Below are 16,433 nucleotides of genomic sequence, written 5' to 3'. Positions count from 1 at the left end.
CAGTCTCAAAGAAAACCATTAGTAACACACTATGCCGCCATGGATTCAAATCCTGCAGCGCACGCAAGGTCCCCCTGCTCAAGCCAGCGCATGTCCAGGCCCATCTGAGGTTTGCCAATGACCATCTGGATGATCCAGAGCAGGAAGGGGAGAAGGTCATGTGGTCTGATGAGACCAAAATAGAGCTTTTGTGGTATAAACTCCACTCGCCGTGTTTGGAGGAAGAAGAAGGATGAGTACAACCCCAAGAACACCATCCCAACTGTAAAGCATGGAGGTGGAAACATAATTCTTTGGGGATGCTTTTCTGCAAAGGGGACAGGACGAATGCACCGTATTGAGGGGAGGATGGATGGGGCCATGTATCGCGAGATCTTGGCTAACAACCTCCTTCCCTCAACAAGAGCATTGAAGATGGGTCATGGCTGGGTCTTCCAGCATGACAACAACCCAAAACACACAGCCAGGGCAACGAAGGAGTGGCTCGTAAGAAGTGGCCTAGCCAGTCTCCAGACCTGAACCCAATAGAAAATCTTTGGAGGGAGCTGAAAGTCTGTGTTGCCCAGCGACAGCCCCGACACCTGAAGGATCTGGAGACGATCTGTATGGCGGAGTGGGCCAAAATCCCTGCTACAGTGCGTGCAAACCTGGTCAAGAACTACAGGAAACGTCTGATCTCTGTAATAGCAAACAAAGGTTTCTTTACCAAATATTAAGTTCTGTTTTTCTGATGTATCAAATACTTATTTCATGCAATAAAATGCTAATTAATTACTTAAAAATCATACAATGAGATTGTCTGGATTTTTTTATTTTTAGATTCCATCTCCACACAGTGAAGTGTACCTATGATAAAAATGACAGACCTCTACATGCTTTGTAAGTGGGCAAACATGCAAAATCGGCAGTGTATCAAATACTTGTTCTCCCCACTGTTACATATATATATATATATCAAAGAATATCCTATGCTAAACAAATTCATGACCAAGCAAGAGCTATGCTCCCACATAGTCGATTAGTTGATGAATCGGTAGGTTTGGTCTTAGTCGACTAGACTTTGTTAGTAGATTATTATGCTTTTTTTTATTTATGATAAACACTTCTCTGGTAAGCACTAGATCTACAGAGGTCTGTCCGAGTGTCTGTCTGTATTATTGCATGTGGGGAAACTCAAAATTCTACAGGGATTTTGTCAACAAAAAATGGACTTGTCGAATTAGTCGACAAATCCTACGATTCAAAGCAACGATTCGCGTTCAGATATAACGGAGCCGAGTCTTACCTCAGCCTGGCTTCCCCAGGCAGGGGGCTTGTTGGGGCCGAAGCCCAGGGGGGCCGACAGAGCCACGCTGGGGCCGTTGCCGTGAGAAGACGAGGAGATGGTCACGGGCCCCGGGGACACCAGGGCGGCCGTCTTAGGGTAGGCCGACTGGGAGGGCTCCTCTCTGTCTGGCTGAGCGGAGGAGGCCTTGGACCCCGGGGCCCCCGGGACCAGGCTCGGCATCTGGCCCAGGGAAGGGAACGACGTGTTGGAGAACGGGGAGGGGGCCGGCTTGAGCGGCGGGGGAGGGGTGGACGTGTGAGCGGCGGCGGCCGAGGCGGTGGTGGTGGAGTCCGCCGCCCCTTGCGTGGGGAGCGCGCGTCCGTTCTCCTTGACGTGGGCGGCGGGGTAACGGGGGAGGGGAGGAGCGTTCGACTGGTCCATCTGGAGGGAGGAGGAGGAGGAGGAGGAGGTGGTGGTGCTGGGGGACGAGACGCGGCCCTGAGGCGAGCTGCTGTTCCTTGTGCTGCTGCTGCTGCTGCTGATCCTCTCTCCTCCCGCCCCTCCGGCCTCCGCTGCCCACATCACCATCCCGCGCTCCGCGGAGGAGGAGGAGGACTTGGCGGACGCGCCGCAGTTCTGTCCGTCGGCCGCCGCGGCCTCCCCCGCCGCGCCTTTGAAGCGCTTCAGGGTCACGTCGTCCTCGCCCTCGGAGGCCGTCCTCCGCCGACGGCCGCTCTCGCCCTTCGCCGCCTCGCTCTCCTTCCTGCGGCGGCCGTTCTTGCCCATCTGAGGAGGAGCACGGGGGTGAATGGTGAAAAGGTGGCGATTTGCGATTTTATTAAATACATGCGTGCGTGAACTAAGGCCGTCACCGAGGCCTGATTTTGGGATTCGAACTTCGTCAGGGTTTTTCGAACGGACGTTCGAATCTTCCTTTTTAATAAAAAATTATATATATTTCAAACTAAATAATTCAAAAGTATTTTTTTCCCCCTCAAACTAAATCCTCAATTTGAATAAAGTGATTAATCTGATTAAATTAGTATTTTTTTCCGTGTGCTAACGTTAAGCCCAGAGGGGGATGTCCAGTCAGTCTCTGTCCAGGCTGTGAAGAGCATGCAGTCCAGGGCTGTACGCTAAGCTTTTTCACTAGGGGCACACTTGCCCCTAAATGAGAAATTTAGGGGCAAAGAACATTTTTTAGGGGCAAATTTTTAAATAACTATTTTACCATTATACTGTAGGGCTGGGCGATATGGCCTCTAAATGATATCGCGATATTTTGACATTTCCTCTAAAGCACTTAAAAATGCTTGATTGAACCCTTTGATGCATACAGTCACGCCAATATGATGATTATAATAAGTCCCTGCAACATATGTTTGCATTATTAAACCATGAAGATGCTTTAAAAAATTATTTAATGAAAATGTACTAAGATTAGTCTACTGACACACTAATAAAAAAAATTATTTACATCTAAGACAATTTATATAAAAACTCTTGGGTGCCTTTTACAGACTTAATGATTTTAGAATATTTCAGATAATGAAATTAAATGTTTATATCATCAACTATCCAGTTAGTATTTATACTGTGTGTAACATCTGGCTACTTTAAATCATTGAATGTAGAGAGAGAGCGAGAGAGAGAGAGAGAGAGAGAGAGGGGGCGAGAACGAACAAGAGAGCCAGCCCCCCCCCCTTCGCGTTTTGATAGTCTAAACTGCTGTAGGTGATGACGTCACACCCGAATGTAAACAGGAAAAGATGGAGACACACGGAGATGGAAATTCAATACAGAAATGAATAACCAATAAATATGAAGTTATGTTTAAACTTCTGTTGTCAAGCGTTGTCAATATAACCCACCCCCTTTCCTCACGAATGGAACTAGTCTTGTGGAGTCCGCTTTGACCGTTTTCCAGGGTTAGCAGAGATCGCTAGTTAGCTTAGCATAATCCTAATGGTAACCTTGGTTAGCACTTAGCAGCTACCGTTAGCTCATTGCTCGTGTCAATTAAATTGCATGTTATTAAAGGTCCGCGCTGGTCTGTCTAATGAAATTACAACCGCAACATTATATTGCACTGTACAGCCCTGGTTGTAGGCTAATGTTTTACTACAATTTGTATGGATTAATTTAGGAGTGAAATGCGAATGAAGGGTTGAAATCACCACTCGCAAGCTTGCCCCCAGATATTATTTTAAACTCGCACGGACCAAATTAGGGGGCAATTTGCGATCATATCATCGCAGTGTACAGGCCTGCAGTCACGTGACGACTAGGACCGCAGGATCAGACCAGCGTGGATTCAAACAACTACAGATACTACAGTGAGCGTTAGGCCATACGACAAGACCTCACTGAGATGTAAAGAAATCATACTCTATAGCAAACTATTTTTTTTTTTATGACAGAAATCTATTGAAACATTTTCAGGAGGTTTTAATGTCAATTATCTGCAATTTGATGTCTATAATTATGCCAATTGTATGCCTATGTCTATTTTACATCTACATTACTGCTGCAAAGCACTTTGGACTGTGACTCTTGTATGAAAAGTGCTATACAAATAAAGTGTATTATTATTATTATTTTATACACCGTTAGCAAAGAGGGCTTTCTGAAATGTATCCTCACATTTTACAAACGATCAACTGAATATTGCAATTCCACTCCACCGGCCAGGGAATTATACCTGGCAGAAGGTGTGGCTGCGCACCTGTTGCACATTGAGGTCATCGTCGGTGCACACAGGTTAAAACTGACATCCCCACACGGACATGACAATATTCCATCTGCTCTGGACAGTAACATCTTGCCACCTCTCTCTTAAATAACCACTATCGCCTGTGCCCGTGTCAGGGAGCAGCTTTGAAAGCCGCTTAAGTGGCCTGTGGCAGGGCATACTGGCCAGTCAGCTGAACCTGGAGAGGATAAATCGGATTATCTTTCTTCTAAAACAGTCTCCTAATATTACCGACCAATTAACGCAAATGTAATCTTTCTATCACAACGGGCAGATGTCCTAGTGTTTGAATCTAACCAACGGTAGATAATCGATGTTGAATGGGCCATAGTAATGTCAATATAGCAATACATTTTTTAAAGTTATAGCCCTGCGAAGAAGGTAAACATCTCCATAGGCTTTCAACGGTGGCAGACTGGGTACAATGATGGGCACAACCCCCGGCGCCCAATTTGTTAAGGAGGTGCTCCTGAAGGAAGAATGACTCACCTCGTCCTCTGCCAGCATCACGTGGATCACCCGAGGATCCACCATCTGATTATCATCTCCCTGTGACACAAAGATGGACACCAACTGTAAATTGATATCATACGTTTTTTTGTGATCATCCACCGAGAGCACAATACTGCCATTCAGAGAGGGGGGGGGGGGGGGGGGGGGTGAGAGAGGAAGATGGGGGAGGGAGGGAGTGGGGGAGAGGGAGGGAGGGAGTGCGGGAGAGGGAGTGGGGGAGAGGGAGGCAGTGGGAGAGAGAGAGGGGGAGGGAGAGAAGGAGGGGGAGGGGCCCGGGAGAGGGAGGGAGAGGGAGGGAGGGAGGGAGGGAGAGAGTGGGAGTGGGAGAGAGAGAGATTGAGGGAGTGGGAGAGATAGAGAGAGTGTGTGTATTACCCTGTCCATGGTGATCTCCATGATGTGTGAGAGGGGGTCGTGCTGCGAGACCAGGCCCAGGGCCCAGGAATCCTCAAACTCCGGCTGGTAGACACGCACCCTGCGCCCCTGGATGGTGTAGGAGCCTGGGGACAGGAGCAGCCAGGACACTAAGGGTTAAATACTGAAGAGAAGGTGAATCGCTGAAGAAAGTGTCAAGAGAACATCTACACGTGCGTGGGAAAGTGCTCTATGCGACTTCCTGTCACGTACATGTTTTTTTTTTTTTTTTGGCGTTTTATCACTTTATTTCTACTGGGCAGTCCAGTAGGGAGAGACAGATGAGTTATGGGAGACAGAGTGGGGGGAAGACATTGGGCAAATAACGACGGTTTCGGGAGTCGAACCCGGGTCGGCCGTGTCGCGGCTGAGCGCGCTATGTGGTTCGCCACTGGGGCGCCCCACGTACATGTTTAAATTAGAGGTGGGCATAGATTCATTTTTTTAATCTAGATTAATCCATCTGCAATCCCGGATTTAATCTAGATTAATCTAGATTAAAATGGCTAAAAAAAAAAAAAAAAAACCTGCCGAAGGCATTCAAAATGTGTGTTCTACCCAAATAATGACCAGAAGTAAGTCCTTACTTTTTCTTTCCTCCTTATGTTTCTCAGGCCAGGTAGCCCATTACACCATGAGCCCATCTACCGCTTCCAAAATGCATTACAGACTGTTTTATTTGAAGTTGTTTTATTCAGAAGTTAACACAAATAAATAATATTACCAGTACAGTACAGTATCTAGCACTCTCAGGAGCAAAACAGAAAGAATCATTTCAAACTTGAATGATGTGACATGGCTTGAATCAACTGCTCCAGTGGAGTTGCTCAGTGGCCAATGGTGTCAACTGTGGTTGTACTGGGCAGCTCCCAGGTGTGAATGGAACTGTGTGAATGTGAAGCAGGGCGTTCCTGAAAAAGAGCATCTGTGCTCAGCGAACCTACCCTGGGTAAATAAAGGTAAAAAAAAAAAAATGTATATTAAAAAAAAAAAAAAAAAAAAGATTAATGCGTTAATTATATTATCGCGCGATACTAGTATAGCGTTAACGCAGCACGTTAACGCCGTTAACGGCCCAGCTCTAGTTTAAATACAATTCTGAAAGGGTTGTTGTGAACCCCACCCCACTCAGCACTAGTCCCAGACAGGGGGAAAGAATAAAAAAATGTCACAAGTAAATCATATTTATTAACACTTTAATCGCCGGAGACGCCGAAACGCGTCTTTCCCCGCCATGCTCATTCTGCCGAAGACACCGTAACACGTCTTTGATATCAATATTTCAAAAATCTGTGATCGAAATCATATTTCTCCCCTGGGGACCTGAGATATACTGCTGAGCTCCACTCAACTATCTAACAGTTCAAGAGCGCCATCTGGTGGCCGATCGGGGGATCGCCCAGGGGAGAAACAGGATGTAGAAGCTGGTGCTCATTTCAATTCGGTCCGATCACTCGCTATAGGTCCTGGGACTCGAGCTCGACACAATACATAGCGATCCGTTGCCAATAACTCGATAAACAACATGATTTGGACGTATATACTATTATACAACCTGGAAATGGATCGGGTATTTCTCCATCCCATAATAGAAACAATTCTGTTACACGCTCATCTGCCAATGGCGCGAGGAAGCTACGGTGAGTTTCAGCGTTATTTTCTAATGTCCTCTATACTAACTGCTCTAATGATCATATCACCCACACTAGATGAATGATATAACGTTGCCCACGGAATTATAAACGACATTCCGCCCATCCGGTCAACATCAGATCATACGTAGTAACTTCTAGAACTACGTGCAGTTGAAATTTTTTATCTGGCACCGATCGCTATCAAACTGTATTTGATCATCAATATAATGCATTTAGGGCTATAAATCAAGTTCTGGAGAAAGCTGCAGAAAACGATAAAAACATACTTATACTTTAGACCGTATTTTAGTATGAATATGTGAATGAAAAAGTATAACGTTGCTACACCCTGAACAATAGATATAGGACATTGAATGGGCCATAATAATGTCAATTTAGCAATACAATTAAAAAAGTTATAGCCCTGCAAAGAAGGGGAACTTCTCCATAGACAAATAGAGCTGGCTAGGGATGGTAAATTATGAATTTAACCATGGCGATCAAAGTGTTAAATAACAGTGGAATGGAATCCATAAACAAACAATAATGGACGGGATAAACACTAAAACAATAACTCCAACTCCAGGGGGAAACTAACCTGGCACAAGCAGGGGGGAAACTAACCTGGCAAACTAACTTGGCACAAGCAGGGGGAAACTAACCTGGCAAACTAACTTGGCACAAGCAGGGGGAAACTAACCTGGCAAACTAACCTGGCACAAGCAGGGGGAAAATAACTTGGCACAAGCAGGGGGAAACTAACCTGGCAAACTAACCTGGCACAAGCAGGGGGAAACTAACTTGGCACAAGCAGGGGGAAACTAACCTGGCAAACTAACCTGGCACAAGCAGGGGGAAACTAACTTGGCACAAGCAGGGGGAAACGAACCTGGCAAACTAACATGGCACAAACAGGGGGAAACTAACTTGGCACAAGCAGGGGGAAACTAACCTGGCAAACTAACCTGGCACAAGCAGGGGGAAACTAACCTGGCACACGAACCAAATAAGTGTGTCACATAACACAACCAGGTTTGGTAAGCAAAACCAACATGCACAATACAAATCAACACGCACAATACCTACTAGGACAAATGCGGCCCCTGAAGTGGGAATTCCAAGTAGGAAAACTCGGGTACGATTTCTCAACTAGTTTTCTGAGATGCAGTTGTCTGACATCATGTCAACATGACGGCATACACTGTAAACATTGGTTCTAAAACGTGTTTTGACCCCAAACTGCACGGGACCAACATAATTCCTGACACATTTGTAAAGACGACTCTTGTGGTTCAATGAGCCCAATAATTCAGGTGTATTGTGGCAAGAGGTCAATAGGACCCCATTGTAAATGGCCATACCAAATGATTCACCGTCAGAACCGCAAGCTTTCACCATCAGCGCCTGTGTCAGAAAGCAGCTTTGAAAAGCCACTTATGTGCCCTGTGGCAGGGTGTACTGCCAGTCAGCTGAACCTGGAGGATAAATCGGATTATCTTTCTTCTAAAACCGTCTGCTCCGATTATTACTGAGCACTTGGCGCATATATTTAATCTTTCCATCTCAACGGGCAGATTTCCTAGTGTATGGAAATTGGCCTGTGACTTTTACATGAAGGTAAGAGATTACCGCCCAGTCTCCAAACTACCCTGCTTAGCAGAAATCCTTGAATCTTTGGAAAATAACCAACTTAAGGCTCTTCTTTCAAGTCGCAATTTTTTTTTGTTTGAACCGAACTGCTTTTAGAGCCAATCGCAGCACTATTTCACCCATTACATTAGTAACAAATAATATAGCATCTGCATACTTTTTTTGTAGGAGAAAATACCATAGGCCAGAAAACAAATGCTCACCAATCGGGCGCGACTTAATGCAGATGGCGCGAAGTGGCAATATGCAGTAGATCGTTTTTGTAGTGCAATGTTTATAATCCCAGTGCCGTTTGCATAATGATTTTCCTCAAACTGAAACCCTGAGCCGAGGGAGCACACCAGAGACAGTGGCTAGGGCTGTACCGAAAACAGTGTCATTTTAACATTCGAAGCTTCTATTTAAGTATTCGAACGAAGCTTCGAATGTCTGTCGTCATATTTTATGACGCAATCCCCCAAAAAATTGCTTTTTTTTAACTAAATCCTCAATTTGAATAAAGTGATTAATCTGATTAAATTAGTATTTTTTTATTATTAAATCAACTTTCTTTAATGAATATAACTCATCAGTTTTGTCAACATAAATAATCCAATAAGGGCACGGTTGGTACGAAAGTGAGGTGCCCCAGGTGTGGCTAATAATGCCTCGTTATCACTCGTCTCGCCGGCTGGCTGTCTGCCGGCTGACAAAACAAGTGGCTCTCTTTCTATTGACTCTCCCTGTCAAGTCCATCTTTATGCTGACGACACTAGCGTATTGTATTGCTGGTTCTGTACAACTGGCCATTGAGAGACTGCAACTTTCCAGTAACCCTTTCACTACCAAAACGGTCAACCCTTTCACTGCGACAAAACACAGAAGGTTAACCCTTTCACTGCCACACGACAGCCACACGACATGTTGCGAGGAGCACCTGTGCATGGCCGGTTGATGATGGAGTGATGTTGCTTCCACTTATGGATAATGCCCCTAATGGTGCTTACTGGAAGATTCTGAAGTTGTGAAATACATCTTTAGCCAATTCTATTGTCATGATTTGCAATAATCTGTTTGTGAAGGTCTTGAGAGCTCTTTGCTTTTACCCATCATTTGATGTTTCTTGTGTGGCACCTTGGTAACAAAAAAAACATTTTATAGCCCATCAATATATTCTAACCCAGTTGACTTATTAGCACAGATAGGAGGTAGAGTTGCCTCCTAATTAGTTTTTGTTTTCAGCTAGTTCCTTGCCTTTCCTTGCTGTGGTGTACTGCTTTTTCTTAGTGTGTCCAATACTTTTTTCCTGTTTCATTCCACTTTATTACACATAACTTTATTTACATATTGACTTTAATGTTTAGATTTCTTGTCTGGATTTCTTGAGTTAATACCAAAGTCTGGTGCAAATTTCACTTGAATACGCTCATTGGAAATACATTTACTGAATAAAATGTTGATGTGTTCAATACTTATTTCCCCCACTGTATATATATTGATTGTAATAGTTTACTTATATCCACTTTAAATGGATCTAGCATTGAATCACTGAATATAAATATGTCAGCATCTAGCTTGATGAAAAATGTACATAAATGAAATATCATATTAGATATAATCTTGCCAGCAAACTGACAATTTGTTTATTTGACAAACAGAACTAGCTTCCCAATAATTAGTATTTGTTGAAGCGGTTTTCAGTGTTTGATTATGGTGATGTCATTTATAGAAATGCTGCCCCAGCCTCCTTCCACTCTGAAACCTCAGTCTAGACACCATTCTGCTCTCACATTTTATTGCCGTGAGATATGACATTCACCACTGAATCCTGTATGATAAAGTGGGTTGGTCTTCTCTGGCAGAGGGGCAAAATAAACATCGACATCGGTTTATTTTAAATGGAATATCTTGGAAACTACCACCTTGTATCCCAATGTTGCTAGATTGGAACTGTGGACCCTGTCTGACCCGCTCAATCACTGGTTCGAGCCGCGGTCAAGGCCGTTGTCAGAAAGTGGTGTTGTCCAGCAGGGAGCACTCCGTCCTCTGGACTTGGCAGTAATAATGCCTCTGTTACGGTGATAGGGACACCGTACAGCTGCGAGTGCCGTCCTTCGGATGAGACATTAAAAACAGAGGTCCCGACTTAATTCGTCGTTAAAGAAGCAAGGGCGCGTCTATCCCAAAGACTAAGGGGGTTCCCTGGCCACCAAATCACCCCCCCCCCCCCCCCAGCTATTGACCCTGCATAGCCCAAGGTTTGGTGCTACATAGACAGTGGTGGTGAAGGAGGCCATTTCCACCCTACATTGTATAAAGTGTTTTCAGTCTGTCTAGAGAAAAGCGCTACATAAATGCAATGATCATTCATCAAGGCCTCAGAGTTCAGACGAAAGTCAGCCTTTTGTTTTAATGCCCCGGCTTCTAGGCATGATTTTCAGTCAAAATGAATACATAAAAACATGATCGCAAATCTCCAGGATGCAACCGTTTTTAAATTGTATCTTTACCCCCCCCCCCCCCCCATCTGTTTTTGTTCTATTTATTCAATGTCTAACTGTCTGATGTTCCTTTCCTTGAAATGAGGGGAAACCGCAAGGTCTCTTTCGGGGATAAATAAAAGTTTGAAATGAAATGAAAACTCACAGGCGAGTCAGGCGGACAAGGAGTCAAGGACAGTGCTAAAAACAGAAGATGCAATAAACAGACACAAAGCTACTTTCATTGAAAGGTTATCACGCAGCAATCTATTCAGATGGACCCTACAAACAATTTGACACCACAAAGACACTGCCACCTTAAGTTAAGGTGGTACCAATTAAGAATACCTGAAAGTAGGTCTACCGGACCCTTTTTATATGGGAAATGTTTTGAGATCAACACTTTATAGATAAATAAAGAGAAATATAATCAAACCTACATCGTGCAGCAAATTTGCATTTTAGGCCCCCTTTTGAGAATCCTTTTGAGCGGCCTAGACTATACCATGAGTATAATAATAATAATAATAAGCTTTATTTATATAGCACCTTTCATACTAGAATTGCAGCCCAAAGTGCTTCACAGCAGTGATGTAGACACAAAAATGTTTAAGAAAAAAAAGAAAAAAAAGATTGTTCATGATCAGTGATGCCGGTAACGCGTTACTAAGTAACGCGTTATTGTAATCTGATTACTTTTCCCCGAAAATAGTAATCTAACGCGTTAATCTTTAAAAGCCAGTAATCTGATTGCAGTTACTTGTCCAAGTGGCTGTGCGTTACTATTTCGTTACTATCTCATCATAAATTCATAATGCAGGCGGAATGCAGTATTTTATTTCGTTTTCGACAGTCAAAAATACATTTTTGAGCTGTTTTTCTTATTTGGGAGTGACGTGGTGTGGCAGTGAAAGGGTTACACAAGAATGTGTCCCGCGGCGTGACTGGACTCGCTGTCTGTGAGTGACTCTGCTTTGGCCCAATCACATTCCCCATCCACAGTCTGCGAATCAGAGGCAGAGTAGGGCGGGTCTTCACAGCACGTCATGTGACATAGTTTCAAGTTCAAGTTTCTTTAATAGTTGTCATACAGAAGTACAGAATACTTTTGTACAAAATGCTTCTTACTGTTGCGCTCCAGAGACTGTGCATGACAAGATAAGTATGAAATAAAAACATAGTAAAAATTAGAAGAAAAAAAAGAGGTCACAGTGTTCAGTTTAGACATATGTACAATGTTCGTAGACGTAGTTACCATACAATATACAATACTGTGCAGTGTACTAATATACAATACTATATAGTGCAAGGCATAAATGGACGAGGTGCAGTTTAGGTACAATTCACAGTAGGTGTACGAGTTGTAGTGCAAATCCTTTATCAATAAATATAAAGTGTAAGTGTGTTTGTGTGATCTAAAGTGTGGAGAGTGGGTGCTGCAGTGTGTTGTTTGTTTGAGTGAGTGTGTGTGTGCGTGTGGGTGTGTGTGCTGTGTGCATTTGATGGTTGTTGCATAGTGATTATTGTTCGTTTAGCGATTATTGTTCGTTTAGCAGCCTGATGGCCTGGGGATAGAAGCTCCTTCTGAGTCTTTCTGTGCTCGCCATAAGACTCCGGTATCGCTTGCCTGACGGCAGCAGTTCAAAGAGGCAGTTGTTCGGGTGGCTCGAGTCCTTAATAATTCTCTTAGCCTTCCCCTTGCACCGCTTGTTGTAAATGTTCTGGAGGGTGGGAAGCCCCCCTCTAATTGTGCGTTCGGCTGAACGTGTCACTCTTTGTAGTCTGCTACGGTCTTGTGCAGTGCTATTCCCAAACCAGGAGGTGATGTTGCCGGTCAGGATGCTCTCTATTGTACATGAGTAGAAGTTCCTAAGGATCTTCTGACTGACTTGGAACTTCCTTAGGCGCCTGAGGAAGTAGAGGCGTTGTCGTGCCTTCTTCACAACACTGTCAATGTGTGTGGTCCATGTCAAGTCCTCGGATATGTGGGCTCCGAGGTACTTGAAACTGTTCACTCTCTCAACTGGTGCCCCGTCGATGCTGAGGGGGCTGTAGTCCTTGACCCCCGACCTCCTGAAGTCCACAATCATCTCTTTTGTTTTGCTGACGTTCAGGGAGAGGCAGTTCTCCTGACACCACTGTGACAGGTTCTCTACCTCTTCCAGGTAGGCCCTTTCGTCGTTGGCAGAGATCAGGCCCACCACTACTGTGTCATCAGCAAATTTGATGATGGTGTTGTTGTTCCGCTGTGCTACGCAGTCATGTGTGTACAGGGAGTAGAGGAGGGGGCTCAGAACACAGCCCTGGGGGGCCCCTATGTTGAGCGTGATGGATGAGGAGGTGCAGTTGCCGGCTCTTACCACCTGGGGTCTGCCCGTCAGGAAGTCCAGGACCCACTGGCACAGGTCATAGTTCAAGCCCAGGTCCCTGAGCTTGGCTATGAGTTTGGAGGGGACTATGGTATTGAATGCTGAGCTGTAGTCGATGAACAGCATTCTCACATAGTTCCCCTTCCTCTTGTCCAGATGTGATGCTGCTGTGTGCAGCACATGGGCTATGGCGTCCTCCGTGGACCTGTTGGGGCGATATGCAAATTGCAGAGGGTCCAGGTTGATGGGGAGGGAGGAACAGATGTAGCCCTTCACTAGCTTCTCAAAGCACTTCATGGCTATGGAGGTGAGGGCTACAGGGCGGTAGTCGTTGAGGCAAGCGGGCGTAGATTTTTTGGGTACAGGGATGATGGTGGACTTCTTCAGACAGGTGGGGATGACGGCCTGTTCCAAGGACAGGTTGAAGATGTCAGTGAATACCGGGGCCAGTTGGTCGGCACAGACTTTTAGGACGCGGCCGGGGATGCCGTCCGGTCCTGCTGCCTTCCTGATATCCACTTTTTTAAAGATCCGTCTCACCTCATGCTCTGTTACCCTGAACACTGAGTCTCCATCAGCAGACCCCCCCCCCCCCATTGCCGTGGTTTGTAGGCTGGTGTTGTTATTCACAGCCTCAAACCTCGCATAGAAGGAGTTGAGATCATTTGCTAAGGAGATGTCACTGTTCAGTTTGAGGGGGGTTCCTTTGTAGTCTGTCATTGTTCTGAGGCCCTGCCACATGCCTCTAGAGTCAGCCTGTTCAAACTGAAGTTCAACTTTATCCCTGTAACGCCGTTTTGCCTCTATTACTGCTCTCCTGACGTTGTATCTTGCCATCTTGTGTTCTTCCATGTTGCCTGTCACCAGCCCGGTGTTGTATGCTGATGTGCGCACTTTCAGAGCCTCACGGACGGATTTGTCTACCCAGGGCTTTTGGTTTGGGTAGATATTAATTTTGGTGGTGGGGATTATTACTTCTACCTGAGTACAGACATAGTCAATCACCGTTTCGGTGTATTCGTTAATATTGGCTGTGTTATCACGGAGTACACTCCATTCTGTGCTTCCCAGCACTGCTTGGAGTGACTCTACTGACGTCACGGTCCAACGCTTAACCTCTCGCGAGACCACCGGCGTTCGCTTGAGACACTGTTTGTACTTAGGCAAAAGAAAAATTGCGGCGTGATCGCTTTTACCGAATGGACTAAGAGCCTGTGACTTGTACCCATTCTTAAATTGCGAGTATACATGGTCTAATATGTTCTCGCCTCTGGTGGGACAGGTCACATGCTGATAGAAATTCGGCAGCACCTTTTTAAGACGCGCGCTGTTGAAATCCCCCAAGACCAAAATGGCCGCGTCAACGTTAGCTGCCTGGAGTTTGTTTACCTCGTCGTGAAGTTTTGAAAGTGCGACCTCAGTGTTCGCGTGTGGTGGAATGTACACTCCGATGAGGATGATGGACGTTAACTCTCTTGTGTGCTCTCATATGCGCCAATCGTGTGACAGCAGGGCTCCGTTGCATTCGTCTGAGAATTCCACCCCAAAACGCTTGTCTAAACGAAGTGAAACCCAAAAGAAGACTTTTGCGGTTTCTGTTCAGACTTCCACCCCAAAACGCTCGTCTAAACGTAGCCTCAGTCAAAATACTGTCTACCGCTAAAAACAGCACATCCAATTGCATTGAAAGCATCTGGAATCACAACACTACGACGCTTCGACTAGGTACAGGAGGACTCGGAGGCCAGCCAAACAGCAAAAGAGAGAGATTGTTTCTTTCCCTATTGATTAATGTATATTTGATGGTGGCAGAGCAAAAGCTCTTATTTGCCAGATTTACAGTTAATTTACATGTTAAAGAGAGACTGATTGTATGTTTATAGAGAGACATTTATAAAAACAATTTAATAGTTACAGTTGATATAATTGAATAGTTCAGCCTGCATTTGTTAGATGTGAATGGATACTCTGGTTTTTTAAAACCACTGGCTGGCTGCTCTAATGCTGTGAGCATCATAGACTGTTGCTTTACCATACTTGATGGTACAGAAGCTGAAGCACTAGTTTAACAATTTATGTTATGTGCAGAGAAACAAGTTAAAAACTTTCAATAAAGCGTTTAAAAAAAAATGTTGGGGGAACGACGACGACTTCGTAACCTAGTTACTTTCAAAGTAACTAAGTTACTCTGATAATCAAGTAATCAGTAAAGTAACTTGGATTACTTTTTAAAGGAGTAATCAGTAATCAGTAATCGGATTACTTTTACAAGTAATCTGTGGCATCACTGTTCATGATCTAATATCTTTAAACTAGGGCTGGGTAAAAGTAGTGAAAAAGAAATATATCCATTCAATTCATTTGAACGGTATTGATTCTTAAAATCCGGTCCAATCTTTTAATCTATGCTTTTTTACAGTGGATGAGTAAAGTTATTTCCTCATCCCTCTGCGCGTGCAGGACTGACACCGTGGGCTTACGTGAACTGAATCAAATTGGGTAATCGAGTGCCAATGCCCAGCCTTAAATGATACGGTCAAATGAAAAGATGATTGAGTGACGTGGCATTTTTTTATAAAGCAACCCGGCTCTGGCTCACCCTTCCTGAAGATCTCCTGCAGCTCAAAGTCCGTGTGCCAGCTGGAGATGGCGGCCTGCACCAAGGGCTGCTCTAACAGCTGAGAGTGTCTGATGTCTTTATCCACCTGTACAGGGGACAGAAGGGACATGCTCGTAGGACAACCCCGGTGACAATAAAGAGACAATGCGGCAATGACGCACGGGTACAGAGATCGGCTTCACGTTATCTTGTTTTCAAACTACAAGCGAAAAACTAAAACGATCTGACCCTGATGGACTTACCTCAAACCTCTGGATGGATTTAGCATCAGGGAGGAACTCAAAGGTCTTGTTTCCAAAGAACTCCACCGGAACCAGGGATCCCAAACCCACTCTGTCCACTAGAGAGCGGAAGACCTGAGGAGGAAGCAAAATGCCTTTTGTTAAGGAGACATGATCCAATAAAACTGAGGGAAGGCGCAGTACATTTCCATCTGTTCAGACAGCTTGTTTGGTAGGAGGTTTAGTTTGATGATCACGATGATGATAATGGAACCATCTGGCAAATCAATACAGTGGAAAGTTATATCAACTCTTTTTTACAACAACATAACAGATTACGGTGCACGTTGTGTCATTTCAAAACAAGATATCCAGACTTCCCCTGGTGTTTTGATTAGCCTTCCAGAAGCTGACTTGCAGGTCAAGGGTGAAGGCCCAGAGGAGTAAGAAACAGCGGTTGCATCCGATTTCTCCATGCTACAATTTTCAGTATGTGCTCCGTTAGTACGCAAATTGGCGGTCGACCGATTAATT

The 16,433-nt window shown here is 44.8% G+C and overlaps 1 protein-coding gene across 2 annotated transcripts in view; it reads right to left on the bottom strand.

The window, feature by feature from the left end:
- The window catches only part of kdm3b (lysine (K)-specific demethylase 3B), a 66,928-nt gene that overhangs the window by 34,384 nt on the left and 16,111 nt on the right, over positions 1 to 16,433 (bottom strand). For both annotated transcript variants that reach the window (XM_084332420.1, XM_084332421.1), the window contains exons 3-7: positions 15,921 to 16,034; positions 15,658 to 15,763; positions 4,908 to 5,032; positions 4,509 to 4,568; positions 1,286 to 2,053 (exon numbers count right to left, since the gene is read on the bottom strand). In XM_084332420.1, the coding sequence (XP_084188546.1) occupies positions 1,286 to 2,053; positions 4,509 to 4,568; positions 4,908 to 5,032; positions 15,658 to 15,763; positions 15,921 to 16,034 (1,173 nt within the window). The remainder of the gene's footprint in view (positions 1 to 1,285; positions 2,054 to 4,508; positions 4,569 to 4,907; positions 5,033 to 15,657; positions 15,764 to 15,920; positions 16,035 to 16,433) is intronic.

Source organism: Notolepis coatsorum, assembly GCF_963971535.1.
Source record: "Notolepis coatsorum genome assembly, chromosome: 16".
In the NCBI taxonomy this organism is placed as follows: domain Eukaryota; kingdom Metazoa; phylum Chordata; class Actinopteri; order Aulopiformes; family Paralepididae; genus Notolepis; species Notolepis coatsorum.
This window is presented reverse-complemented; position numbering and strand designations above follow the sequence as displayed.